Here is a 27034-nt window from a genome sequence, read left to right on the forward strand (position 1 = left end):
CCCAGGAAATGACAGCAAGAGCCTCTCAGTAGTGTTGAGTCTGAACTTTTGATGAGCTTAAACTTAACCCAGACTTGATGTCTCTGTCTGAACTTTTAATCAAAGCTCTGACCTGCGAACTACTCATGACACCCCCCTCCCCTTAAGTAGCCATCTCCCCTTTTGTCTTTTTGAATCTACATTTTAACCTGTTTTATCCTGTAGAATCTTGATTGATTATGCATGACCATTATGATCTGTTAATCACTTTGTTTACTTCTGTGTATAAATATTGATGCTCACCCCTAATAAACTTGCCACATTACTCTGAAGCCTTTTAAGCTAAGGATAGTGTGAGCCCGTTGATCAATGAATTGGTGTCTGGTCTCTGACAGATTGTGAGCCCATACCAACTCCGCACGAACTCGGGTGCTGGAGAGGTGAGTAAGGACTTGCTTTTTACCTAACAGTAGCAACTGGGTATAGGGCAAGACACAAATTTAACAGCGTTCCAAAAATGCTATTTGTAGCTATCTATATATAGCGTAGATGAGTGAATGTTGCTGAAGAAAGTTTAACTTTTCAATTTCCTAACTTTTTAACGATGCAACCTTAATGATGCATTAACACAGTTGTTTGCATTCATCAAATATAGAAGTCACTTGTCCGGGTAGAATCCTCTATTCACATACACATGCTGGAACACAAATGCACATAAAAGATGCTTTTTAAACATCATTCTCAATTTACAGAAAGACATAGGCCAAAATAATCAGACGTGGATGTCTAAAGGTGGGTGTCAGAGTAGCAGCCGTGTTAGTCTGTATCCACAAAAAGAACATGAAACAATGGGTGTTACCATACACACTATAAGGAGAATGATCAGTTAAGGTGAGCTTTTATGGTAACACCCATTGTTTCATGTTCTCTGTGTATATATATACACACACATCTTCCTACTGTATTTTCCACTACATGCATCCGATGAAGTGGGCTGTAGCCCACGAAAGCTTATGCTCAAATAAATTTGTTAGTCTCTAAGGTGCCACAAGTACTCCTGTTCTTTTTAAAGGTGGGTGGTAGCTCTGGGCCGTGATGAGAACCATTTTAGGATATAGATGGGAGGTGTAGGAAGGATAATCTCTCTGACTTTAACATTCGTTTGAGCCTTAGTCCAAAACAGTACAGATCATCTGACCTTTTGAGCATACTGCAAACTACGTCTATTTGGACATGGGGTTAAGAATAATGGGGAGAGGACTCATCTATGGCAGTAGGGCTAGGTGGGTTGTGTGCAGAGTAAAGATAATTGTTTTCTTGCGGTATTTTGTGTTGGGTGAGATCTGCCACTACTTTTCTTTTTTTATAGATTTTTTTTTATTTTAACTGAACTTCGTCCTTAATAATTGCCAAGGAAGCCTCTAAAATAGGCTCCTTTTAGTGTGTTAAATTGAGATACATTTTCACAAGCAACTGAAAAAAGTTTTCTGGACTAAGCTGTCAATCAACAATGCTGTTAGCAAGAGGCCGGCTCTTAGATCCATGCCTAATCAGCTTATTAAATTTGGAAGCCAGTAGAAGGAGGATTACCAACCGTACTTGGCAGCCTGATACTGTTTTTCATTGAATGAGGGAGGAATTATATTTGTATTAGGTTTTGGCCTAAAGCTTGGGCGTCAATAAACATGAATGTGCGTCAAGTGCAACATTTTAACTATCCAAAAACTTGCACTGAACATGGGCTAATGGTCTTCACATGTACAAGCTGAAAACAGATCACAAATACAAGTATTTGTTTTGGGGTGGGCTGGGGGGGAATAGAGGGTTTTGTAGTTTTTGGAACCCAAGACTTCCAAGCCTGGACCAGTCACCTCGTATAGTTTTTCCTGTGCAATAATTTACCACGTGTTCCTACTTCATATTCAGCTTCTACTTTATTCAGACTGGGTTCGTATTTGCAAACAAACAATTTCTTATTTTGTTTTCCATATTCAGATATCAAGCCTAAATGTGGACTTGTATCTGAAACCTTTATGCAGTTTGTATATGATTTTATAATAAGGCTGCTGTGAAACCATAAAATATATATCTTTAAAAACTCATTGTGGAGGGTACCGTCAGGACTAAGGAAGGAAGTCAATATCCTTCTGAAAGCACGGTTGCTTCATTGAGTCCTCGTCCTTTCAGCAGGGCCATTATACTGTTATGAGCTGGGTAAAACATTTTTATGGGTTAAGTTAAAACCTTGTTAAAAATAGTGTGTGAACGTGCCGTCCATTTAAGTTAGTGGGAAGAGATATTTAAGGAGTCACATCTAAAACAGAGCACAATGGAGTCTGCCCAGAAACTAGCAACGTGTGAGAGAAGGGTTTCCTTTGGCGTTTTTCTGATCAGGAGGGTGAGTGTAGAAAAAGTATAGCTTGGGGAGATGTGGGGGCAGACAAGAAACTGAGGAAGACTCAGAGGCAGGAAGAAAGCCAGCACAAGGCCCAAGCAATAGCCTGTAAGAAGGGAGAGACCCTGGAGAAGCCTAGTAGACAGTTTTGAGTCTAGTGCTGGCTAAAGAGGCTTAGAGCTATAAGAAGCTGTCCCATTTTGTGGTTCCGCCTGTGTTTAGAGAAGCAGGACTTTGTACATTCTTTGTAAATACATAAGATTACATCATAGACAATACCAGACTCCAATATCAATTTCTACTCCCAACTGGACCATCCCCAGGACTCGAAACTTTGACTAGCCACTTAGAACATAAGAACGGCCATACTGGGTTAGACTAAAGGTCCATCTAGCCCAGTATCCTGTCTTCCGAACGTGGCCAGTGCCAGGTGCTTCAGAAGGAATGAACAGAACAGGTAATCATAAAGCGATCCATCCCCTGTCGCCCATTCCCAGCTTCTAGCAACTTACCTTTACCCATTTGAGTTATAGGATGATGAATAAAAATGTTCTTGCCCCACCTAACCCCATTTTTTGAAAAAGATTAACAGCAGAAACAGTTTCTATTCACTTGTTTGAATGGTAAAATTCTCATATAATTCAACTGTCAATTAAAAACATTGTTATTCACATGTTATATCACTTTCAAGTATAGCAGTGGTTCTCAACCTATTCACCATTGTGGGCAGCATCCAATACTACCTGTATGGCCCTGAAGATGTCACATGGGCCGCAGCCGTGTGCTGACTGGGCCGCAGGTTGAGAACCACTGATTTATAGTAACTCTTTTCTCTGTCAGAAAATAGTTTACCCCTGACTACACACAACATTAGGGGGTTCAGGTTATATAATACACTTATAGAGCAAAGTTTAAGTGACAAGTGGCTAGTCAAATTTCAGGGTCCAGGGAATAGTCCAGTTTGGAGTAGAAATCAATGATGAAGTCTGGTATTGTCTTGGGTGTAATCTTATTTATTTACAAAGCATGTACAAAGTCCTGCTTCTCCAAAAGCAGGCGGAACCAAAAAACAGGGGACAGCAGAAACAGTTTCTATTTCTAATTGATTAATATGTCATCTATAGCCCACAATTTTTGCGCTTTTTTCAAAAATCCCACAAACCCGCATAGCCCTCCTCGCTGTCCGCCATCTCTGACAGAAGCATTGAGCCTGCACAGCTCTGCACTACTGTCATAAGCATTGCAAGCATAGGACGCATGATCCTCCAGTATTTGCAGAGCCACAAAAAGAACCAAGTCAGTGGGGAACATGATGATTTCTTGAAGAACAGATCACCGTGGCACATAGAAAGAACCAATTCAAGTGTGTTGGTGGAGTGCCACTTCTGGGCCCGAAAAACAAGCACTGACTGATGGGGAGGGAATTGCTCAGTTGCATGAAACTATAGGTACAGTATAGGGCAATAGCACTGAGTACTGTCACCATTTTCCACAGGTGGTCGTGATTTTAGCTGGTATCTCACTCCTGAAGGTAACAAAGGCATAGAGAACACAGCTGCTGCTGGCATCCCAAAGCTGCCTGAGCCCGTGTGCGGCTCACCTGTCTACTGCAGTGGTGCCTGCTGAAGTTATCGTTGACTGGCGTGGGAAAGTGTCCTACTGCTGAGGAAGAAATAAGACAGCCCTCTCTAGACCTTTTGGGAGAGGACTGCAGAGTACCTCCATAAAAATTTCATTGAGATCTCTCAGGAGGATTCAAGGGACATACCTGTGCATGTAAACAAACTGCTCCTCGTGGCCTCCGCTCCCTAACTCTACAAGGGAATGGAAAGCCGATAACAACTCTACCTCTTTGTTGTACCGCTACCTCTTCTAGTTAGTAGGAGCAAATCAATGAAAAGTCAATAGCTGTGTCCTGCTAAGTTGGGGTTGCCATCAGTACATCATTGTAACGGGAAATACAATTACACACTTACCTGAGGTTCCTTCCCCTGCACTGGGCTTACCCACGCTTGACAACCAGGGCTGATTAGACAGTGGTAAAGTCTCAAACAGGTCCTGGCTCATGACATAGCTAGATTCCCTGGTCGCATGTCCCCCATCCTCCTCTCCTTCCTCCTCCACCTCCTCCTTGCTGTTTAGGCCAGGGACCTGTGGTTTGGGCTTCTTGAAAGTATCCACTGTGGTCAGCAGGATAGACTGGCCTTCTGATATGCCTGCTGCAGTTCCTTCACTTTCACGCAGCCCTGCTGCTGATCTCTGTTGTACCCCCTTCTCCTGCATTCCGCGTGCAAGCTGCTCATAGATGCTGATGTTTCTATGGCTGGTCCATAGCTGTGCTTGCACAGCTTCTTCTCCCCACAGGCCCAGGAGAACCAATATTTCCTGTCTACTCCAAGCTAGAGAGCATGTGGCCAGCATGGTCAGCTAAGCAGTTGTATGCAAGCATGGAGAGCAGCTCGGTATGCTTGCCAAACTGGCCAATCAGGGAAAGGCATTTTAAACATGTGCAGGGCTTTACAGAGGAGGGGGACTTTCCAGTCTCTGTGACCTCTGGACAGTGCAGTTCACAATTGTGACCAGAGCAGTCAGTGCTGGGCATTGCAGGACAGCTGCTCGAGGTTCTATTAGGGTCGACATAAGTAATGTAGCATCCACACTCAAGCTATGTCGACCTCGGTATTTCACCCATGGATCAATGCTTCTCAGGCAGCTGGTGTTACTACGTCAGTATAACGGGACACTTATATCATTGGGAGACAAATTTTAGTTTAGACATATGCACAACTCGGTTGATGCAAGGCACCTCATGTCAACCTAACTTTGTTGTGTAGACCAGACCTAAAGTCTTGTGGCTGTATGGAAGAGCAGTTAGGTTGCACTGTTGCTTCCTCCTGCTCTCCTTCCCTTAAATTTAATGCATAACTTCATAGTTCCTGTGTACAGAAACAACTATACTGCTATATAATTGTGAAACACTTTTTATTCTCTCCTGTGGCTCGCTTGTGACATACAGGTGACCTTGCTTTAACAGAACAAAAGCTCTAGTTTCAAATGGAGGGGGCGGGAAAGGGGCGGGGAAGGATGCAAAGGGTTACCTGCAATAAATGGACATTTCAGCTTTACAGACAGTTACCTGGCGATATTCTTTTAAAGCTGAAACAGCTTTGGCTCATTTAACTGGAGTCAATGTGATTCCAGACACCAGTGAAATAACTATAACATCAATGTAGCCCATATAAACTTAAGTTTTAAAAGGTACTTAAAATAATCATCTTGATAAAACCTCAAAGCCCATTCAAGTTGATGAAAAGGGTAAAGAGACTATCAAAGAATACATCCTCTTTTGAAGGAATCAAATCCAAGCCCCAACTACCACCCCTGGAACTTGTGTGGTTCTGATGCACAGTGGGTATGGGGAATAGGATATAAGGGAGACAGCCCCCACAAATGGCTCACACTCCCCACATGATGTGAGAAATAGTTTCATGGAACTCTTTGTGGGCCAGCATACAGAGAGCAAGGCAAGAGGATTCTCTGCTATGCAGAGCCTTCCCCTCTGCAGGAGGGTCGATAAGGAAGCCACCAGGGAGCTACCTTGCTGGTGGACTTGAGCAATGGAAGATGTGTCTCTCTCTTTCATCCTCCTCATCTGGCAGAAGTTATGAAATGACAGAAGTTGTATCGGGGCCCTCTTAAAACTAAATAAGGTCAACATTTACGCTGTAGATGAAAGGGCTTTTGTACATCAAAAAGTAAAGTTTGAATTACACGTGGGAACAAACAGAAATCCAGTGTAGATTATGGCATACAATGCTCCACATTAGCAATACTGCTGAGTAAGTGGACCTAGCATACCCTACTACCCAAGATTCCAAGTACTAATCAGGTGCAGGCCTGTCTAAAACATACAGCAGCACCCCAATGTTAAGGAGACAAAGGCATGGTATGGAGCTCTCAAAGTCCACTGTAGTTAAAGTTTAGTAAGACTAGTCTCACTGCAGAAACCACAATGGGTAATCTAGGCACAACACCAAGGTCACCAACCTGCACGGAAAGGTTATAAACAAACCATAGGAGGGAAACAAAGGGTGGTACACTGTAGAAGGCCCTTGATCTTTTAAAAAAAGAAAACAGAGCTGCTTTTTAAATGATTTCACAAACTGTAATGTGACATAAACTGTTATGAGCCCTGTGCATTTGCTGTATCACACTTGAACGGTTATGTATACAATCTACCCCACGCCACATAGCTGTGCTGCAGAATCTAAGTTTTCATTTTTAAAAAAGTATCTAGGCCCCCTGGTTGCAAAAATAACTTTCCAAATGTGAAACAAATGTAAATCAATGGAATACTGTCTGCAGAGACAGAGTGCCTCAGAAAAAGCTGGAGAGCCACTGAGTACTTTCCCCCTCCCATTCATTGCAATGGAGCCACTGAGTACTTTTCCCCTCCCATTCATTGCAATGGAGCATTAACTGATGCCTGCCACTGACATTTTAAATATCACCATTTGCTATGCCTTCACTGCCAAAATAAATGTGTTTTCCATGACAGGATGACCTTAGCTATCCTGCTGCAAAATCCGAGTGGAGACAAAGCACTGTAGTTTTACATTGAGATGAACTAGGTGAGGCCCACTGTGTGAGTTGGAGGGGAGATGTGGGGGAAGGGGAGATGGTACAAAATATATCGGAAAGACAGAACAGGTTGCGCTGGTGTGGGAGTGGCACTACATGTGAAAGGAAGTGTAGAATCAAATGAAGTAAAAATCTTAAATGAATCAAACTGTACCATTGAGTCTCTATGGATAGTAATTCCATGCTCTAAGAAGAAGAATATAGCAGTAGGGACATATTACCCACCATCTGACCAGGATGGTGGTAGTGACTGTGAAATGCTCAGGGAGATTAGAGAGGCCATTAAAATAAAAAACTCAATAATAATGGGGGATTTCAACTATCCACATATTGACTGGGTACATATCGCCTCAGGCCAGCCTCCTCATCAGCTTTAGGCCTTGTCTACATAAGAAAATTTCACCAACTAAACTAAAGGTCAACAGAGGATCCTGTGGCACCTTTGAGACTAACAGAAGTATTGGGAGCATAAGCTTTCGTGGGTAAGAACCTCACTTCTTCAGATGCAAGGTGGCATTTTAAACTGATTTAGTTAAACCAGTGCAAATCCCTGTGTGAACACTATTACAGTTCAAATCATTTATCTTATTTCCATTTAGTTTAAATGGATTAGGAATCAGTTTGAAATATACTGAAATAAGAGTGTTCACACAGGAATTTGCACTGGTTTAACTAAGTCGGCTTAAAAGAAAATTAAATTAAACCAATGCAACTTTATAATATAAACATAGCCAGAGGCCTTGGATAAACTGCACCACTTTAACAGAATATGATTTGAAAGGGATATAGTTAATCCAGTGTAAACTCATGTGTGCGCACACTCTTATTTCAGTTTAAGTTAAAACTTAAACTGATTCCCATCACAATGGCATTGAATTGGCTCTACTAGCAACAAATGAAGGGGAATGTTAGGCCTTATATATTAACCTTTCAAAATAATAGATGATAATTGAGCTGTCCTTCAAACCAAGAACGCAATTCTTAATGTTGTGCACACAAAATATACTTATTTGCAGGGTAAAGACTCTTGAAAGAGATTTAAATAGTAAGAAGAGGTACAATACCAGTGGGAAGCAGACATTCCAGCGGAGTAAACACGCGTTCCATAGCTTATTAACTTTCTGCTTTTAAAAAACAAAAAACACAGAAAACGGTGGGTTAAAAAGATTCCAAGTTCTTGCAAACCTCAGCTGTCAATTAAACCTCGCTTATTTTATTGGCATATTCTTGAAAAAGCACAGTTCACGTTTACTCTGAGCAGAGGAAATGTACAGACCAAGGTTTGTTTTCCAAAGAAATAAACAAACAGCTTTAAAAGCGTTGTAGGCTGAATTGCGGGTAACTTGCAGCACGCAGGGCGAGCCCGTTTCAATGGGAGAGGGGGATTAAGCCACAGGCACATCTGGCTAAAGACCTGATACATTTCGCCACACGGCGCCAACGCAGAGAGGGGCAGGAACAGGGAAGCAGGAATCACGAGCATCCTCTATTTGCTGAGCCGAAACAGCTGCTTTTAGCTGCAAACTCGGCTAGCAAACTGGGAGGGGACTCCACGTTTAGATCTGAAAGGCAGAAGTGAGAAGAGGAGGCAGAGGTGTGAGGGGGGCTTTCTCCCCTAGGAGCCTGTACCCCATTGGGGGGGAGTAGGGAAGCAAAGGGTGACAAGAGGCGCCTTGGAGGCAGCAGCAATAGCGGGGGCTGCGGAGCACGTGAGTTTCAGCCTAGGAAGCAGAAGTAGCAGCTGCCCGTGCAGCGCCCCCTGCACCAAGCACGGGAAGGGAGAGCGAGCGAGCGGGCGGGCTGGGAGCGGGGCGCTCGCGCCGGGGTACCTGAGACTCCGTTCCCTGCTGCTGCGGGGCCTGGCGCTAGGACGGGCGCGTGCAGGTGCCCCGGGGAGAGGCGAGGACAAGGGAAGGGGAGGAACGGCGATGGCATCGATTCCGGCACTGATCCGTTGCTCCGCGATCGATTTAGAACGGCTGCAGCAGGAAGAACGAGAGGGAGAGTGCCCAGCCCATGCAGGACGGGGGCAGGGCGTGCGACTGCAGATGTCCTCGCAGGCTGAGCACCTTTCTCTGCTGCTGACTCCAATGGGAGCTGCAGGTGCCCAGCCCCTGCGAGATCATTCCTGCGCTGTGCATTTTAGATGCCTGACTTCAGGCACTCACCCACCTCGACTTTTGGCCCACCCGGCTAAGCTGTAAAAAGAGAGAGAGATAGCACCTCTTTTTATTTAGGCTCTGTCCTCTTGCACGAATGCTTTACTAACCCCACGTGGGGCACTAGTAATTTGCACTGGCTTGAAAATGTTATATTTTTGTCTTTGCGGGGGGAGGGGGCGATGGGAGAATGGCAGACTTATCTTTCAGGGGAAAATATTAAGCTCTACAATCAATCTGTAAAGAAAGTCAGCAAGAGGACAACAGCTACAAAAAGAAAAGGGGTGCTTTAATAGCAAAGACAACTCAGATTTTCTTGCATTATCTATAATAGTGTAGGATATATGAGAACAGCATGCTGAGGAGAGTGGCAATGACCCAGTTCTGCTCCCTGTAAAAGCAAGTCAGACCAGCTTTCCACCACAACCCCTGCCAGCAAACCAAAAGTACAGAAGAAATAGGTGCAGAAAAAGAGTTGCAAATAATACAAAAAAAGCTTTTGCTGATGTTTGAATATTTTATATTTTTTTCAGTTCGTGTCATTACTGGATGTGTGTAACAAAAAACAACTTGGTAAGAAAAAATTGTGGGAGAGCCTATTTGTTTTTTATTTCTCTTGAACTAGATTTGGGCAGAGTGATATTTTGAAAAAAAAATATTAAATAAAGCTGGAGGACTGCAAAGAACAGTTTTAAAAGCATTGTATTAAGATGTGAGGAAGTACAGTTCTGGGGTAACAGATTCAAGATCTCTGGGACAAAAATTGTCTGAGTTTGATTCTGCAAACACTATAAGGCATGGTCCATTGACTTCAATTTAAGTACTTATATTGCTCTCATCACTGTAGTATTTGAATGTTACAGTCATTAATGGACTTCTTTCTTCAGAATATCCCCCTGTGAGACAGGAAAGTACTACCTCCATTTTAGAGATTGGGATCAGAGGCACTGGGTAGATTATGTGACCTGCCCAAGGTCACACAGGAGGGCTGTGGCTGATCTGAGAATTTATCCCAGATCTAAGGTCCCAATTGAGTACTTTATCCCACTAGAGCAGCCATCCTACCCCAATAGGACTATTTAGGGTGGTATACTCTTTGGGCCTGATCTAAAGTGCATGGAAGTCTATGGAAGGGCTTTAACTGATTTTGGTAGGCTTTGGTTGAGGGCCTATAGCCAGTAGAAAGTGTGTGTTTAATTAATAAAGAGCTTGACTCTGCACAGGCTTACAGATGATCAGTGCTTAAATTAATAATAAAGACTGTTGTAGGTCTGTGTTACTCTGAGATGTAAAGCTGAATATATTAAGATAACTTCAGATGTGTACCTGTTGGTATAACAAGTGATGATATAATGTCTAATGCTAATAAAAATCAATTTAAAATCTAAAGGTGTTTTTTTTAAAACAAAAACAAAAAAAAACCCCTTCCTTTGTATTAACTTTTCCAAACAAATGGAGGTGTTGCATGAAGCAAATGAGAGAAACCATCATGCTTAATCACAAAAAAAAAAACCCAACACCTGTTAGAAACATTCTGGTTTAGGCTTTTTTGTATGATTATGCAGTCAACATACAAATAATAACTATCATCCTAAATTATTAAAACTAAAAGAATCTGGGGCCTAAGGTTGCAATTCTATAACTGGACTCCTGCATCCGTGTGGAAGTTAATTGTCTTCAGGGTGATACTATGCAGGCATAAAGGTGCACTCATGCAGCTCAGATTGCAAGATCAGGGCCTGGATTACTATATCCTTTCTGAGGCTTACTTTTTTCAATGCTTTTGGCTTGGATCATGAAACTAGACTTCACATAAAAGGTTTTTGTTCCTAGTCAGTTTCACTTTCTAGTTTCCCTGCACTTGCAATACAGACAGATGATCTTTAAATCTAAATAAGCATATTTTCATTTATATTTAAGAAAGTCATGGAAACTGTTTCCATTTAAGATTGGGTTTTGTAAATGTATGCAAAATATATAACAACAACAGAAAAACAAACAGCATGAGGCCTAAAGTATCTGACAATATCTCTTTAAAGTTGACTTTTAAAAGGTTCTGGATGGTTCTGTCATTGTTCTTTGAGGCCCTGAAAATGTGGCTTTTAGTTGCCATCTTTTAGGTTGGTGTCTGATTTAGCTGATATTTCATATTGACGCTACTAGAGCTGGTTGTCCTGTAACTAATGCCCTTTCTTACTCTGTTACTTCTCAACATCACCTACCATCTCTTTCTTTTTTGAGTTCTCAGTGTTTTCCTGGGTTTCAAGTCCTGCTTTGACTGGCAGCCTCTCAGAGGAAATATAAGATTGCTCTTTTTTTCTGACAATTTAGAGGAATTATACTGAGCCCTGCAGTAGAGGGCAGCAAAGGAACATGGCTCAAGGATTCAGATGGCAGTTGCTATTTTCAAGTTTGCTAGTTGCATTTATTTCCAGAAGAACAGAGACAGTTGAAGCAATCTGGGGCTCCTGCAAACCCATTCAATTGGAACACCTTGCTCCAGGATTTAACATGCCACCTTCTCTTCCATTCAAACTCTATATTATGTTGGTTCAGAGGCTGTGTCAGAGAAGAGGAAGAGAAATAGGTAATGTATCCAGAAATGATATATGCATTGGGGAAATTAAGAAAGGCAAATTAAGCGAACAGAGGTTTCCAGTTAAACTGGAGGATAATGGAGCTAATGTGCCCAATATAAAGGAAAGAACACCCCAGTTCCCTAGAGATATCAAGCTCTCAGTTATGTCGCAGCCAGTACTGCGTAACATATGGACCTGAGGCATGATCAAAAACAAACACACTGCCCCCGGCGGTGGACCCCATTAACAGACTCCAGTGGCTTTAGGTTTGGCAACATTGGTATGTCTACACAGCAAAGAAAAACCCGCGGTTAGCCCATGGCAGCCAATTCGGCTCACAGGGCTCGGCCTGCGGGGCTGTTTCATTGCTGTGTAGACTTCCGGCTCAGGCTGGAACCTGAGCTCTGGGACCCTCCCATCTACCAGAGTCCTAGAGCCTGGGCCTCTGCCCAAGCCCAGAAGCCTACACACACTTAAACAGCCCCGCAGCCTGAGCCCCACGAACCCGAATTGGCACAGGCCAGCCGCAAGTTTCTCTTTGCTGTGTAGACATACCCATTGTCTCTGAAAAAGTATGTAGCCTTTAGGCCTTTTGATCTTTCAGGAGTGTTCTCCAGCAGTTTGCAAAGACATTAAGGATAAAGATTAAAATCTTCACACAATTTTACTCCTCAAAGTTAGCAAGAAAGTCAGGGCAGTGGTAGATGAAGTGCTTTTATCTTGAAGAAGTGTGGGGGGGAAATAGATGCAGTCTGGAAGCATTTTAATAAAAGATATTAAAAAATGGTGACAGACTTACTTTACACTACACATACCAGCAAGGCCATCCCCATGACAGCCCTTAGGATCAAATCACCTCCCTATTTCAAAATTGTCTTCCCAGTCTTGAGATTCTATATTTCAATCGAAGGATCGATCAGATCTGGACAGTATTTTGGAGCATATCAACACCATTCTTTAGACAGGCAAATTTTACATAGGCTGAGTATGCTGCTTCCACAACATACCTGGCTCAGGGAGCAATAGAATGGATGGTAATTCATCCCTTGCTACCACTAAGCCTCTGTGGTGCCTCTGCTCTCATCCTCTTATTTAACATTCTCATTGTCTTTTTTCTTTCAGTTTTGCTGATTGTTTTCCCAACCATGGGTCCAGTGATTCAGTCTCTCCTGATGCTGCTTCTGCTTCACCAACATCTGAATCAACCTTTCTGGGAACAGTTTTCTGCCTGTCCTCGGTGGCTAATCTGTCCAGCTGATGTGAGGCGCTGGTTTGGAACAGCATGCCTTTTGGTCTCCCTCTTGTTTGTCTTTTCTGCCCCCCTTTCACCAGTTTTCTGCTGCTGTTTCTCTCCTGTCTTTGCCCCCTCTCAAGTTCTGCACCTCTCCATTTGTCTTCCTTACCTCTTCTACTTTCATTCCTTCTCTACTCCTTCACTGAGTTCTTTATCTGTGCCTGTGAGTATGTCTACATTGCATCTAGAAGTGAACCTCCCCACGTGGCCCCACAGACTTGTGATGGTGGGGCTTGCACTAGTGTGCTCAAAAAGTAGCTACAACATATACACAGCTATTTTTAGCGCAGTAGCAGGAGCTGCACCACTTCAAGTCTGGGAGGCTCCATCCCAGATGCAATGTAGACATACCCTGAAAGCTCCGGGTGTAGTGGTCAACTGCCTGCCAGTGCCAGCCACTGTTGTAACAAAGTAACCGTATCTCTTTCTAACTGCTATCTATTGTAATGCAATATTTATCACAAGGGAAGTGTTACAGGGGGAAATCAGTCATGAGTGAGTGGGCTGACAAAGGGACCTTTCAATCCCTTCAGCATGTGCAAGAATTTGTAAGGAAACATACTTTATCTGCATGCTCTGCTGCAAGGACGGGGAGGATTTCATGCTAGCCGATCTTCATTCTTGCTGATTGATGAGCTTTTTGAAAAAATGCTCATCTTACTTGGGTGAACCTCTTTTATCCAACATAATCTTAAAGCTCTTTAGGAGTTAACTCAGCAGCAGCAGCAGCCCCTTGATTCGAGGATGATCTCTACCACAGATTTAAATTAAGAGTTAACTATATAGGAATCAGTTCACTCCACAGTGAAATGCCATCACCTCTAGGGTGGAACCTGACAGTTATTTAACAGAGAACAGCAACAGTATCACACAGTTCAGGACAGAAAGAAAGAGAAATACAGTGTCCAGCTGAACACTGCAAAGGAAATTTTATGTAGACAAAATGTGTGGAAAGTGCCATGGGTCCTTTAATGACAACAAGCAGTCAGGCCACTGATTTTGCAGGAGCTCTGAAAAACCAAGCAGCTCCAGCAGCATCCTGCAACATCAGTTTAATATTCCAAAGTAAGAGCATCACTTAATGACCACCAGCACCACTTCCCGCTGCACAAAGGAGGTCCTCCGTTAAGTATGGACCTAGTACATGCCTCGTTAGCATAGAAGATTTGGCAAGATTTCCTCCTCCTTTCCAAGTTGGCTATCAAACCTAAAAGGTGGCTTTTTCTACTGTGTTTGTCCTTGCTCGGCCCCCATTACTTTGGAAGGGCAGTGAGAGGTTGCTGCTCTGAGGCTGCTCAAGAGTGCAGTTGGTGGAGGGGTGCCTAAAAAGTAGAGGTCGAGATCTTTTGGGGTTTTCTTTCCTTTGGTTTAGTTAAAAGGGAAGAATCTTGGGAAGGGTGGAAAGCTCTACCCTACGTAAGAAAATACATTAAACAGACAACAGAATTAATATCTGACAGAGGAAGTTCCTCAGATTGGCAGAAAACATTATGGACGAATTCATGAGCCCTTTAAAATTTCCCTGATAATTAGTCAAGTCAGACCATGGACTCAAAACATTTCCCTTCTCTTAGTTTTGCACAGGTTTAGTGAGCTGGCATTTATATGGAGACACTGCTTTTTTTTAAAAAAAATAAGAACTATATTTAATTTTGGATACATAAGACTTGGGGTGAACTAATTTTGTTTATTTTGTTAGTTGAGCAATTGCCACTGAATGCAGTTGCTGCATCACTAACACTGCACTTTAGCGTTACTAAAACCAATCAAACAGGAAGAGCTGTAGGATGATTAGTAAGGAGGTTCTCCAGTATTTACATAGAAATGTATATTAGCCCCAGAGGTCCTTCAGGCTTGAGGCATGCTGGTTGGCTAGTATGAAGAAATTTGCACTGGTGCTGCCTGTGCTATTCCTATTTTGTAGCTAAACAGAGAAATTCAGTCTTCACGGCTGTCAATCTGATACCCCCACCCCTTCGAAAGTAAAAGCGAAGACTATTTTCTCCTTGTCTTCCTTTAAAATAATCTCACAGTTAAAATGGAGCTGCCCGGGAAGAGTTGATTTCAATGTCTTTATGCAGAATAATCTGGTTAGGAATGATTAGCCAGCTCAGCTGTCTGATCGTCTGAACATCCCTAAATGCTTTATAATTCAAAAAGTGCAGACATCTGTAGATAAATAGGATGCTTTATTATAGATATTATATCTGTGCAACTCTCCTGTGTCAACCATTTAAGTCCCCACAACTCCCTGAAACACCATTTTGAGAGGTATGATAATTCAGGGAAGAAAGACCCACAAATAGACAGTCAATCACAGCCAGCCAAAACTGGGTAACACAAACAGCTTTCAAGATCAGCACTGGGGCCAGCTTCCAAGTAGGGTGACCAGACGTCCCGATAAAATCAGGACCGTCCTGATATTTAAGTGTTTGTCCCGATATTTCGCTCCGCTAGCAGCACTCAGCTTTTTTTTTTTTTTTTTTTTTGCTCTGCTGGCGGACACCCCCCCCATGTGTCCCGATATTTTCTTCCTCTCATCTGGTCACCCTACTTCCAAGTCATTCTGAGTCTCCTTAGGAGATAATATTTTTAAATCTGCATGAAAGATTCTAAGTGCAATCAGTTGCTGCAGTGGTGGATTGCTCACCAAAGATAAATCTTGTGGATTATTTTAGGTCACACAATTGAGTAGGAAAGAGCAGTGGAACATACTCCTGTGGCCACTGGGTAGGTCCCTGAGCCAGAAGACCTGGGTTCTGTTCCGTGTTCTGCCACTGACTCATGCTGTGACCTTAGCAAGTTGATTAACCATTTTGTAAAATGAAGTTAATAAAGCTTACCCCACTCTTTAAAAGCAGACAAAGGCACTATATTCTTTCATAATAAGCACTTATAAAGGGAAGTCTTAGTTTATTAGTCAATTGTATAAGAATCAGGGGGAAAAGCCATTTACTAAGGGCTAGTCTACACTAGAAGCATTACAGCAGCACAGCTGCACCAATGCAGTTGCGCCGCTGTAGCACGTATGGTAAAGACACTGTATGCTGACGAGGAAAGAGCTCTCCCATCAGCATAATAAAACCACCTCCATGAGAGGCAGCACCTATGTTGGCAGGAGCAGCTCTCCTGCCAACATAGCGCTATCCACACCAGCGCTTAGGTCAGTGTAACTCATGTCACTCAGGGGGGTGGCTTATACACCCCTGAATGACATAAGTTATATTGACAAAACCCTAAGACAACCAGTAATACTATTCTGTGGTTAAAAAAAGGCAACTTTCTGAAAGAAGAGGATGATATTCTTATGGATAAGTAGTATAGCTTTTAACACTATAATGCTTTTTTCACAAAACCAACTCCGGTCTACAGACTACTGAGGCCGTTGTCCATAGATGGCATCTTACGCTTTTCAGACATGTCGCAAGAATGCCAGAGGATGTTCCTGCAAATGCCGTTCTCCGGGGGGCTTGTACATCTGGGATAAAATTCCACCAGCCATGGGGTGGAGGTGGCCCAGCAGCAGATCCCCATTACATGGGTTCATCAAGTCTGTTCCAATGTTGGACTCTTGGGCTGTCAAACCCTTGAGCAGCGAACAATTGCTATGGCTGACTGTTCAGATAAGTGTTGAAGAAGAAGAAACTATTATAAGTGTGGAAAGTGGTATATGGTGACCTCTGAGGCAGAAGATCTGGATTCGATTCCTGATGCTGCTCAGTAGATTTGCTGTGGTTTTAGGCAAGCTAGTTATCTAATCTAGCTAGGAATTTATGAGATGCCCCATTAACTGTGATGTCTAGGCACAAGAATGAAGACATAAGAATATTCCAGAGAAATGCTGCAAAGGGAGAACTCTGCACTCTGTTCTGCCCATTGCTGTTACTTAAAAGGAGGGTATTCTTTTGGGTGTGTAAATTTTGTCTGACAAAAAATTGTCTCCTCAGTGCAGAAAGGCCAATGTAATGAACTGTTTTGCATTTTCCTCTTAACACCTGTCTCTGACTCAGTCTAATTTCTTGTGGCAATATATTCCATAGTCTAGGATAGTGATACTCAGACCTCAGTGGTTCAGGAACCAAATTAGCGATCAACATTACCCAAAAGAACCACATAAGTGTGAATTCATTGTTTCATTTACTATATATACATATTATTCTCACAGCAAAATGACTGACCAAATAGTGTTATTTTATCAACTACAATTGGTTAATAACATAGTAAAATCATCCTGATTGGTTAATAATTAAATCTCATAGTGTTTTAATATCATGTGCTGCAAAGAGCAGCATTAAAAAACCACTTGCAGCTCAGGAGCCTCAGTCTAAGTATCACTGGTCTGGGACCTTTCACCAAAAATGCCTTGCCTCCGGTTCTTGATAGCTTCACCTCAAGTCTTGCTAGGAGCTCTATCCCTGGCAAGTATAGTTCTCTCACTGGCCAGTAGATGAGGAGGCAGTCTTTGGTAAATCAATACCAGGCACTTGAATTAGGCCTGGAAGCAATTTTAGAAAGTGCATGAAGCTCCGGTGTGATACATGTCTGTCTCACCCAGAACAAGTGCTGCTGCATTCTGAATGAGATGTAGTGCATGCGGCCAATTGGTAAAGAAAGTTACAGTAGCTAAACTTAGCAGTGAGGAAGGCATGTGTCACAGTTACCAGGCCCTCAACCCATAAAAAACAATTATTGCTACCATCATTTCAGCATTCAGGAGTCAAGATACCAATTCCAAACCCACAAACTCTTGTTGATGATAGGAGGGTGAATGCTGTCTATGGCAATGTTAGTGAACTGAGTGAGCTCCTGTAAGGGCTTTCGTCTTAGAATTAGCATAATTTCTCTCGTATGTGGGTTTAGCTTAAGCAACTTGTGCTTCCGAGCTTTGTGATATGTGCATGAACTGTCGAAAAGACGACAAAGCGGGGTAACACCCATGGCTGACATTTACACCTGTACTGTGGTCTGAGCAATTATGCTTGGCCCTTCTCCATTGCCAGTGAGAGGTCATCCATTAGTGCCACCAGGGCCGTTTCTGTTCGAGCCAAAATCTATTTTGACTAACATGCTTGCTGGTTTTGAGTTTGGGTCCCAAGCTGACAAGAGCTGCACATGCTACAGGGGGCATGGTGTCAGAGCTCAAACCCTCAAGTATATCTACTGGGGACTTGAGTTGAGGAAAGTGTCTCTCTCTTACTATAGTACTCTTCAGCTAGAGCAAGGAGCAGCACTGACTAGCTGCAGAGGATTTCCATTGACATTTACGGATTTGAGTAACAGGAGAAATTATTGATGTACAATATTTAACAATAAAACCCCCACAATGCATTCTGGCCGTCACACCACTTCCTGGTTTACATTTATAGGTTTCACCACAGTTAACACCTACAGGCAGGGTATGCACATACAAATATGCTTATAGATTAATATATTGCTTCTACTTTTAGTTTAGTTGCTTAAGTTAACTGCAGGCTAACCTATGAAAGCATTCATATTTAAATCTTCAGAGTAAAGCACTGTGAGAGCAAACCTATTAAGGTTAATAGAATGAACTTACAATGCCCATGGTTAGGGAAGGGGGAGTGAGACACTCAGTAAATTGTTCACCAAATAGCCTGTCACCTCTGGGTTTGCAGCTCAAGTCCTACCAATGTATCACTCCATTATCTTTAATGAGCTTAATTTTAAAGTGCTATGCTCTTCAAATTTCAAATATCAATGTCAGCTTTGCTATCTGCCACCTCACTCTCCCCTTAAATGCTATAATAGAGAATGTATATGGAATGTAAAATGCAAGGATATTCTAGATAAATACCAAATGTCTAAAGTTAACAGAAATGCTTTTTTTTGTTTGTTTGTTTTTAAACGGCCCACTGATCCAATCTAACTAGAATTTAACATTCGTAGAAAGAAATCTTAAATTGAATGAACCCACAAAGTTAACTTTTTCAAGGGGTGGGACATAGGGGGAAATACAATTTGTAACAAGTAACTTTCTAGTTAACATTTCTTTGCTCTTAAGAGTCAGAGATTTGCTATTTACTAAAGAAGTAAGGCCAGATTTTCAAAGGTATTTTGAAGCCTAAAATACAGATAGGTCCCTAGTGGGATTTTCAAATGTGCCTAATTCCCAATGGACTTTTGAAAATCCTACTAGGTACCTATCTAGGAGCCTAAATACCTTTGAAAATTTGGCCCCTATTGTGTGACCACTGCACTTAGTTGTGCTATACCTCTATTTAATGAGCCAAACAATGGAGGTTCTCTCTCTCTTTGGAAACTGTGGTCTGCTCATCATTGTACTAACCATATTGGTTCATTAAACATCCCATGCCACATTTGAAGAATAGGTGTGTTAATCCCTGTATCCTGGTCAAATTGCAGTGCATTTCCCAATGTACCCTCTGCCGCATGACTAATATTGATAAATTAATATGATCATCTAACCTGACCTCCTGTATAACACAGGGCATACAATTTCCACAAAATAATGCCTTTTGAAGTAGAACATTTTTTTTTTTTAAAGACAATCTGATTTGAAAATTGGCAGTGATGGAGAATCCATCATGACCCTTAGTAAATTGTTCCAATGGTTAATTACTTTCACCATTAAAAATGTATGACTTTTTTTCCAGTCTGAATTTATCTAGCTTCCAGTCATTGGATCGTATTATACCTTTCTCTGCTACACTGAAGAGCCCATTCTCAAATTTCTGTTGTGCATTAAGGTACTTATAGATTGTACTCAAGCCATCCCTTAACTTCCTCTTTGTTAAACTAAATGGATTGACCTCCTTGAATCTATCGCTGTAAGGCATGTTTTCCAGTCCTTTAATCATTCTCATAGCTTTTTCTGAACACTCTCCAATTTATCCACAATTGTCTTGATTTGTGGACACCAGAACTGGGCACAGCAGTGGTCACACCAGTGCCAAATACAGAGATAAAAATAATCTCTCTACTGCTACTCAAGATTCCCCTGTTTATACAGCCAAGGGTTGCAGTAGCCCCTGTGGCCACAGCATCAGGGCCGGCTCCAAGCACCAGCGCAGGAAGCAGGTGCTTGGGGCGGCCAATAAGAAGGGGCGGCATGTCCAGGTCTTCGGTGGCAATTCGGCAGTGGGTCCCTCAGTCCCTCTCGGACCGAAGGACCCGCCGCCGAATTACTGCCGAGGAATGAAGCTGCTGGTTGAGCTGCCGCCGATCGCAGCTTTTTTTTTTTCCCGCTGTTTGGGGCGGCAAAAAAGCCTAAGCCGGCCCTACATAGTATCACACTGGGAGTGCGTGTTCAGCTGATTATTCACCATGACCTCCAAATCTTTTTCAGAGTCACTGCTTCCCAGGATAGAGTCCTCCGTCCTGTAAGTATTGCCTACATTCTTTTTTCCGAGACGTATTCATTTACATTTAGCTGTATTAAAATGCTTTGCTTGCCCCTAGCTTATCAAGGGATCCAGATTGCTCTGTATCAATGACCTATCCTCTTATTTATCACTTCTCTAAGCTTTCGGTCATCTGCAAACTTTATCAGTGATGATTTTGTGTTTTCTTCCAGGTCATTGATAAAAATATTAAATAGCGTAGGGCCAAGAACAGATTGTTGCAGGACCCTACTAGAAACACACCAACTTGATGATGATTCCCTGTTTACAATTACATTTTGAGACCAAGTCAGTTAGCCAATTTTAAATCCATTTAATGTGTGCAGTGTTAATTTTGTATCGTTTGTTTCTTTTTTAATCAAAATGTGAGTACAAAGTCAGTCTATTATATCAACACTTACATTTATCAACAAAACTCATCAAAAAAAGATATCAAGTTAGTTTTACAGGATCTATTTTCCATAAACCCACATTCATAGTCATTAGTTACATTACCCTCTTTAATTCTTTATTAATCAAGTCCCGTATCAGCCACTCTATTACCTTGCCAGGGATCGATGCAAGATTGACAGGCCTATAATCAACCAGGTCATTCCATTTACCCTTTTAAAATATTGGCACAGTATCTTTCTCCCAGTCTTCTGGAACTTGTCCAGTGTTCCAAGAGTTATTGGAAATCAGCATTAATGATCCAATGAGCTCCCCAGTCAGCTCTTTTAAAACTCTTAGGCCTGGTCTACACTAGGCGTTTATGTCGAATTTAGCACCGTTAAATCGAATTAACCCTGCACCCGTCCACACCACGAGGCTATTTAGTTCGACATAGAGCTCTCTTTAAATCGATTTCTGTAATCCTCCCCAACGAGAGGAGTAGCGCTAAATTCGAAATGGTCATATCGAATTAGGCTAGGTGTGGATGGAAATCGACGCTAATAGCTCCGGGAGCTATCCCACAGTGCAACACTCTGTTGACGCTCTGGACAGCAGTCCGAGCTCGGATGCTCTGACCAGCCACACCCCGGGAAAATTTGAATTCCTTTTCCTGTCTGGGCAGTTTGAATCGCAGTTTCTGTTTGGACACCGTGGCAAGCTCAGCAGCAGTGGCAAAGATGCAGAGCTCTCCAGCAGAGATGGCCGTGCAATCCCAGACTAGAAAGAGGGCCCCAGCATGGACTGATCGGGAAGTCTTGGATCTCATCGCTGTGTGGGGAGATAAGTCCGTGCTTGCCGAGCTGCGCTCCAAAAGACGGAATGCAAAGATCTACGAGAAGATCTCTAAAGCCATGGCAGAGAGAGGATACAGCCGAGATGCAACGCAGTGCCGTATGAAAATCAAGGAGCTGAGACAAGGCTACCAAAAAACCAATGAGGCAAACGGACGCTCCAGATCCCAGCCCCACACATCCCGTTTCTATGAGGCACTGCATTCCATCCTATGTGCGGCCGCCACCACTACCCCACCACTGACTGTGGACTCTGAGGATGGGATATTGTCCGCGGCCGGTTCCTCCGACATGTTAGCGGACGGGGAAGATGAAGAAGGAGATGAGGAGGACGAGGCAGTCGACAGCGCTGGCACCGCTGATTTCCCCGACAGCCAGGAGCTCTTCATCACCCTCACAGAGATCCCCTACCAACCGTCCCCCGCCGTTACCCCAGACACAGATTCAGGGGAAGGATCAAGCAGTAAGTGTTTTAAATATCTTAACATTTATTTATAACAGAACTTGCATATTTTAAATATTAACAATAGCTAAAGTGCTTTCAAGTATGTAAACTTTTATTTATAACAGAACAGGAAGATTTGAAATATTAACAATGGGTAAAGTGCTTCTAAACATGTAAACAGGAAAGTGCAACAAAAAGGGGAATCTGAACAAAGGGTATCATGATTACTGTGTCTTTGGCCGCTTCAATGTATAGTCCGAACCATTTTAAGAAAATTCAACAATGTCCGCTTCATGATTACACTGCCCAAGACGCTCCACTCTTTTGTCCCTCCAAGGGCACCTAACCCAAAAACTGGTCGATGTGTCCGGGGATAGAGGCGAGATCCCCCGGGGAGAACTCCTCATAGGCCTCCTGCAGGTGTCTTTCCAGCCTAATTATCAGGTTCTTTGGCAGGGAGAGCTTATTAGGCCCCCCGTGGTATGACACGTTTCCCTGCCACAACGCCAGCAGGTATTCGGGGATCATGGCCTTGCACAGCATAGCAGCAAATGGCCCCGGTTTCTGCAGGCTGTCCCACAGCATCCTCTCCTTCTGGCTCTCCGAGACCCTCAGGAGGGTGATGTCTGGCATGACGCCCTGCTTTGAATTAGGTAGGGGACAATTAGTATTGGGACTGCTTGCCCGTTCCTTTACAGAACTGCAACCGCCGGTTTACAGCCACGCAGTTTACAGCCGCGAGGGGCTGGGACGGGGCAGAGTTCATGCTTGCAGGATTGCTGCCAGCAGAGACTCGCATTGCTTTCTATGTGAAAGGAGGCCAGTGCCACTCTTAAAGTTTTAAGCAGCCACAAGTCTACGGCTTACCATGTTTGCCAGCTAGACAAAGTCCGGTGTCCTGCCCCGCTCCTCAGCTCGCCACAGCAAGACCGCAGGCACTGTAGGCGAGGGCCGAAAATTCGACCTTGTCCTCAGTGCGCGTGTGATAGGTGCTCTGCATGGTCTTGTTCACAGAGCAAGACTATGTTCTCTGTTCACAGATACATTGATCTGTCTCAGGAATTCACCCCCTTTTTCCAATTCCCACAGCAACATCTGCCCAGAGGCTAGCACACATTAGGAGGAGGAAGAAGAGGACACGGGAAGACATGTTTGCTGAACTAATGGGATGCTCCCGAGCACAGGCAGCCCAGCAGACACAGTGGAGGGAGAACTTGTCCCAAATGCACCGGGCAAACATGGAACGGGAGGAGAGGTGGCGACAGGAGGACCAGCAGGTGACTCAAACGCTGCTTGGACTAATGAGGGAGCAAACGGACACGCTCCGCCGCCTTGTGGATGTTCTGCAGGACCGGAGGCAGGAGGAGAGAGCCCCGCTGCAGTCTCTCTCTAACCGCCCTGCCCTGCCACCAAGTCCCATACCCCCCTCACCCAAAGTCCAAACACGGAGGGGCGGCAGGGGCCGTGAAAACTTTCACTCCACCCCAGCGGACAGCTATAGCAGTAGAAGGCTCTCATTCCCCCAAATCTGAAAAGTCCTTTCCTACCCGCCTCACACAAGACCCCGTCCAAGTTTCACCCCCCCGTTCCATGTGCGGTTGTTAATAAAAAATACGTTTCTGTTCATTACTGTTTCCATCCTCTTCTTTTGGAGGAGAGTCTGTCTGAAGGGGGGGAAGGGGCTTGGTAATTAGACAGGACAGTCACCTTTAGCAGGGGGCAGGCCCAGCAGCAGGGCACATACACAGTGCAGTGACTAGTTACCCTGGTCAGTCTGGGAGGTGGCTTTCATGTTCTGGGGGGGGGGGCTTGCTCTGTGACTTTGTGGCGGGGGAGGGCAGTTTAGAAGCATCATTAGCATCACAACACTAAACCCAGGTTTAAAACATTCCCGCGAAAACAGTAATGAAGACAACGGTGTTCATTAGCAAAACAGAACAGATTTTATTTTTTGGGAAGGGGGTGAAGGGGGTAACTGGGTAAAGAAACGGGGGCAAGTTCAGCTTCTGTGTCCACAAACTTAAAAGTCAATGGGTACCCTGCTCAGTCCTGGAACTGGCTTTCAAAGCCTCCCGGATGCACAGCGCGTCCCGCTGGGATCTTCTAATCGCCCGGCTGTCTGGCTGGGCGTAATCAGCAGCCAGGCTATTTGCCTCAACCTCCCACCCCGCCATAAAGGTCTCCCCCTTGCTCTCACACAGATTGTGGAGCACGCAGCAAGCTGCTATAACGATGGGGATATTGGTTTCGCTGAGATCACAGCGAGTCAGTAAGCTTCTCCAAGTAAATACCAGTCAGGGCTGCTCGCATGCGGGTGTCCTTGCGCTTCAGGGCAGGGGACAGCAAGTCACAAAGTTCCAGGAAAGTCCCCTTCCGCATGCGAAAGTTTCGCAGCCACTGGGATTCATCCCAGACCAGAAGCACTATGCGGTCCCACCAGTCCGTGCTTGTTTCCCGGGCCCAGAATCGCTGTTCAACAAAATCCACATGCCCCATTGCAAACGCGATGTCCTCGGCGCTGGGTGTCGTGGTTTCTGACAGGCGTGTGCTACTCTCGGAGTTCAGGTCCTCACCCCGCTGCCGTAGCCTCCTCGCCTGATTTCTCTCTATCTGCCTCTGTGAAAGGTGGATGATGAGCTGCGAGGCGTTGACAACGGCCACAACTGCAGCGATGGTCGCAGCGGGCTCCATGCTCGCGGTGCTGTGGCGTCCACGCTGTCACTGACCAGAAAAGTGTGCGAACTGATTTCCCGCCGGCGCTTTCAAGGAGGGAGGGAGGGCGGGAGTGACGATTGGATGACGACAGTTACCCAAAAGCACCCTCGAGACATTTTTTTCCCCCAGAAGGCATTGGGGGCTCGACCCAGAATTCCAATGGGCAGCGGGGACTGCGGGAACTGTGGGATAGCTGCCCACAGTGCACTGCTTCCAATGTCGACGCTTTCCCTGGTAGTGTGGACTGACAAAGTCGAATTACTGTCCTTGGTGTGGACACACACGTTCGACTTTCTAATATCGATTGCAAATATTCGATTTAACTAAAATCGAACTACTCTCGTAGTGTAGACATACCCTTAGATGCAAGTTATCTGACCCTGCTGATTTAAAATTGTCTAACTTTATTAGCTGCTCTTTAATGTCCTCCTGAATTAGTATTGGAATAGAAAGTGTTTCATCATCATCATATGGTACAAATATATCATCTGTTTTTCTCCCAGATACAGAACAGAAAAATGCGTCAAACACTTTAGCCATTTCTGCATTGTTACTGATAATTCTACCATTTCCATCTAGTAATGGGTCAATTGTTAGGATTCTTTTTGTTTCTAGCATACTTTAAAAACTCCTTATTTTCCCTTTACTCTGCTGGCCATAGATTTCTCCTTGTGTACCTTTGCTTCCCTTATCAATTTTCTACAGCTCTTAGTTTCTGATTTTTATTCATTACTGTCAACTTCCCCTTTCTTCCATTTGTTATATATACAGTTTTTTTTACAGCTCCCTTCACTTTCCTTTTACACCAGTTGTGTTTTTAAACAGCATATCCTTCCTGATTATGGCTTTTTGGGCATCTAGTAAAGTATTCTGAAATAATTCACAATTATCATTCACCTTGCTCTGTTTAAATTCTACCTCCCAGCTGATTTGGCTAATAAAAAGACTAAGTAGAAGAAGGTGTGAAAATCCTTCTGCCAAACAATTTGAGGATGCTCAAATCACTCCCAGTCCCATTCGTGTGAGTGGTGTATGTGCGTGTCACTAACTGTTTCCCAAAGTAGAAAATGCCTAAAAGCTTGTTGTCTAACTAGTAAGAGCTCTCTGGGCTAAAGGAGTGTGTAACTGCACATCTACCAATGTGATATATGCCATCATGTGCCAGCAATGCCCCTCTGCCATGTACATTGGCCAAACCGGACAGTCTCTACGCAAAAGAATTAATGGACACAAATCTGACATCAGGAATCATAATACTCAAAAACCAGTGGGAGAACACTTTAACTTGTCTGGCCATTCTATGACAGACCTACGGGTGGCTATCTTAAAACAGAAAAACTTCAAAAACAGACTCCAACGAGAGACTGCTGAGCTGGAATTGATATGCAAACTAGATACAACCAGCACAGGATTAAATAAAGACTGGGAATGGCTGAGCCATTACAAACATTGAATCTATCTCCCCTTGTAAGTATTTTCACACTTGCTTCTTATCAAACTGTCTGTACTGAGCCATCTTGATTATCACTTCAAAAGTTTTTTTTCTCTTACTTAATTGGCCTCTCAGAGTTGGTAAGACAACTCCCACCTGTTCATGCTCTCTGTATGTGTGTGTATATATATCTCCTCAATATATGTTTCACTCTATATGCATCCGAAGAAGTGGGTTGTAGCCCACGAAAGCTTATGCTCTAATAAATTTGTTAGTCTCTAAGGTGCCACAAGTACTCCTGTTCTTGTAACTGGGGTGACAGCCTCCTTTTGCATAGGGTTTCACTACAGCAGCCTGCCTCTGTTTCTTCTCTTGGACTGTTCAAAAAACTCAAAAAACACTTTTGTCCATTCCCAGCCCTTCTCAAGTTGTGCTTCATTAAATTAACAAACTTTCAAAATAAAGTTTTCAAGTCCATCCAAAAGTTCACAGAAACAAAGGTTTCTCTTTCTTCGCCCAGGCCTTCCTGCCTGGGGCCTTTCCTGCTTTGATAGGCCATCCCAGGCCCTACCTGGCTGGAATCCCAGAACCTTCTGCTAGCGCTTACTCGCTCCTAGTAGTCTCTAATCCTTGAACATTCCCCCGTTCATTGCAGCGTCCTGCTGCTCTTTATAAGGCAGCCACCTCATCGCTCCCAGCTGCAGCTCATTCTGTAATCAGGGTTGGTTAGCCCCAGCTTTCCAACTGTTAAGAGGCAAGCCACCTTGTTACAAATGTCATTCTAAAGGTG

General features: G+C 43.6%; 1 protein-coding gene across 2 annotated transcripts in view; it reads right to left on the reverse strand.

The window, feature by feature from the left end:
- The window catches only part of LOC112103624 (thiamin pyrophosphokinase 1-like), a 599015-nt gene that overhangs the window by 486657 nt on the left and 85324 nt on the right, over positions 1-27034 (reverse strand). Inside the window, exons 1-2 of one of the 2 annotated variants that reach the window (XM_026654047.2) lie at positions 8845-8952; positions 8080-8136 (exon numbers count right to left, since the gene is read on the reverse strand). The exons of the other annotated variant lie outside the window; for it this stretch is intronic. Coding sequence (XP_026509832.1) covers positions 8080-8122 — 43 coding nt within the window. The 5' untranslated portion in view covers positions 8123-8136; positions 8845-8952. Of the gene's footprint in view, positions 1-8079; positions 8137-8844; positions 8953-27034 lie in introns of those variants that run through there. 2 annotated transcript variants of the gene reach the window in all.

This window comes from Terrapene carolina, unplaced genomic scaffold (genome assembly GCF_002925995.2).
Source record: "Terrapene carolina triunguis isolate 2854851 unplaced genomic scaffold, T_m_triunguis-2.0 Scaffold179, whole genome shotgun sequence".
Lineage (NCBI taxonomy): Eukaryota > Metazoa > Chordata > Testudines > Emydidae > Terrapene > Terrapene triunguis.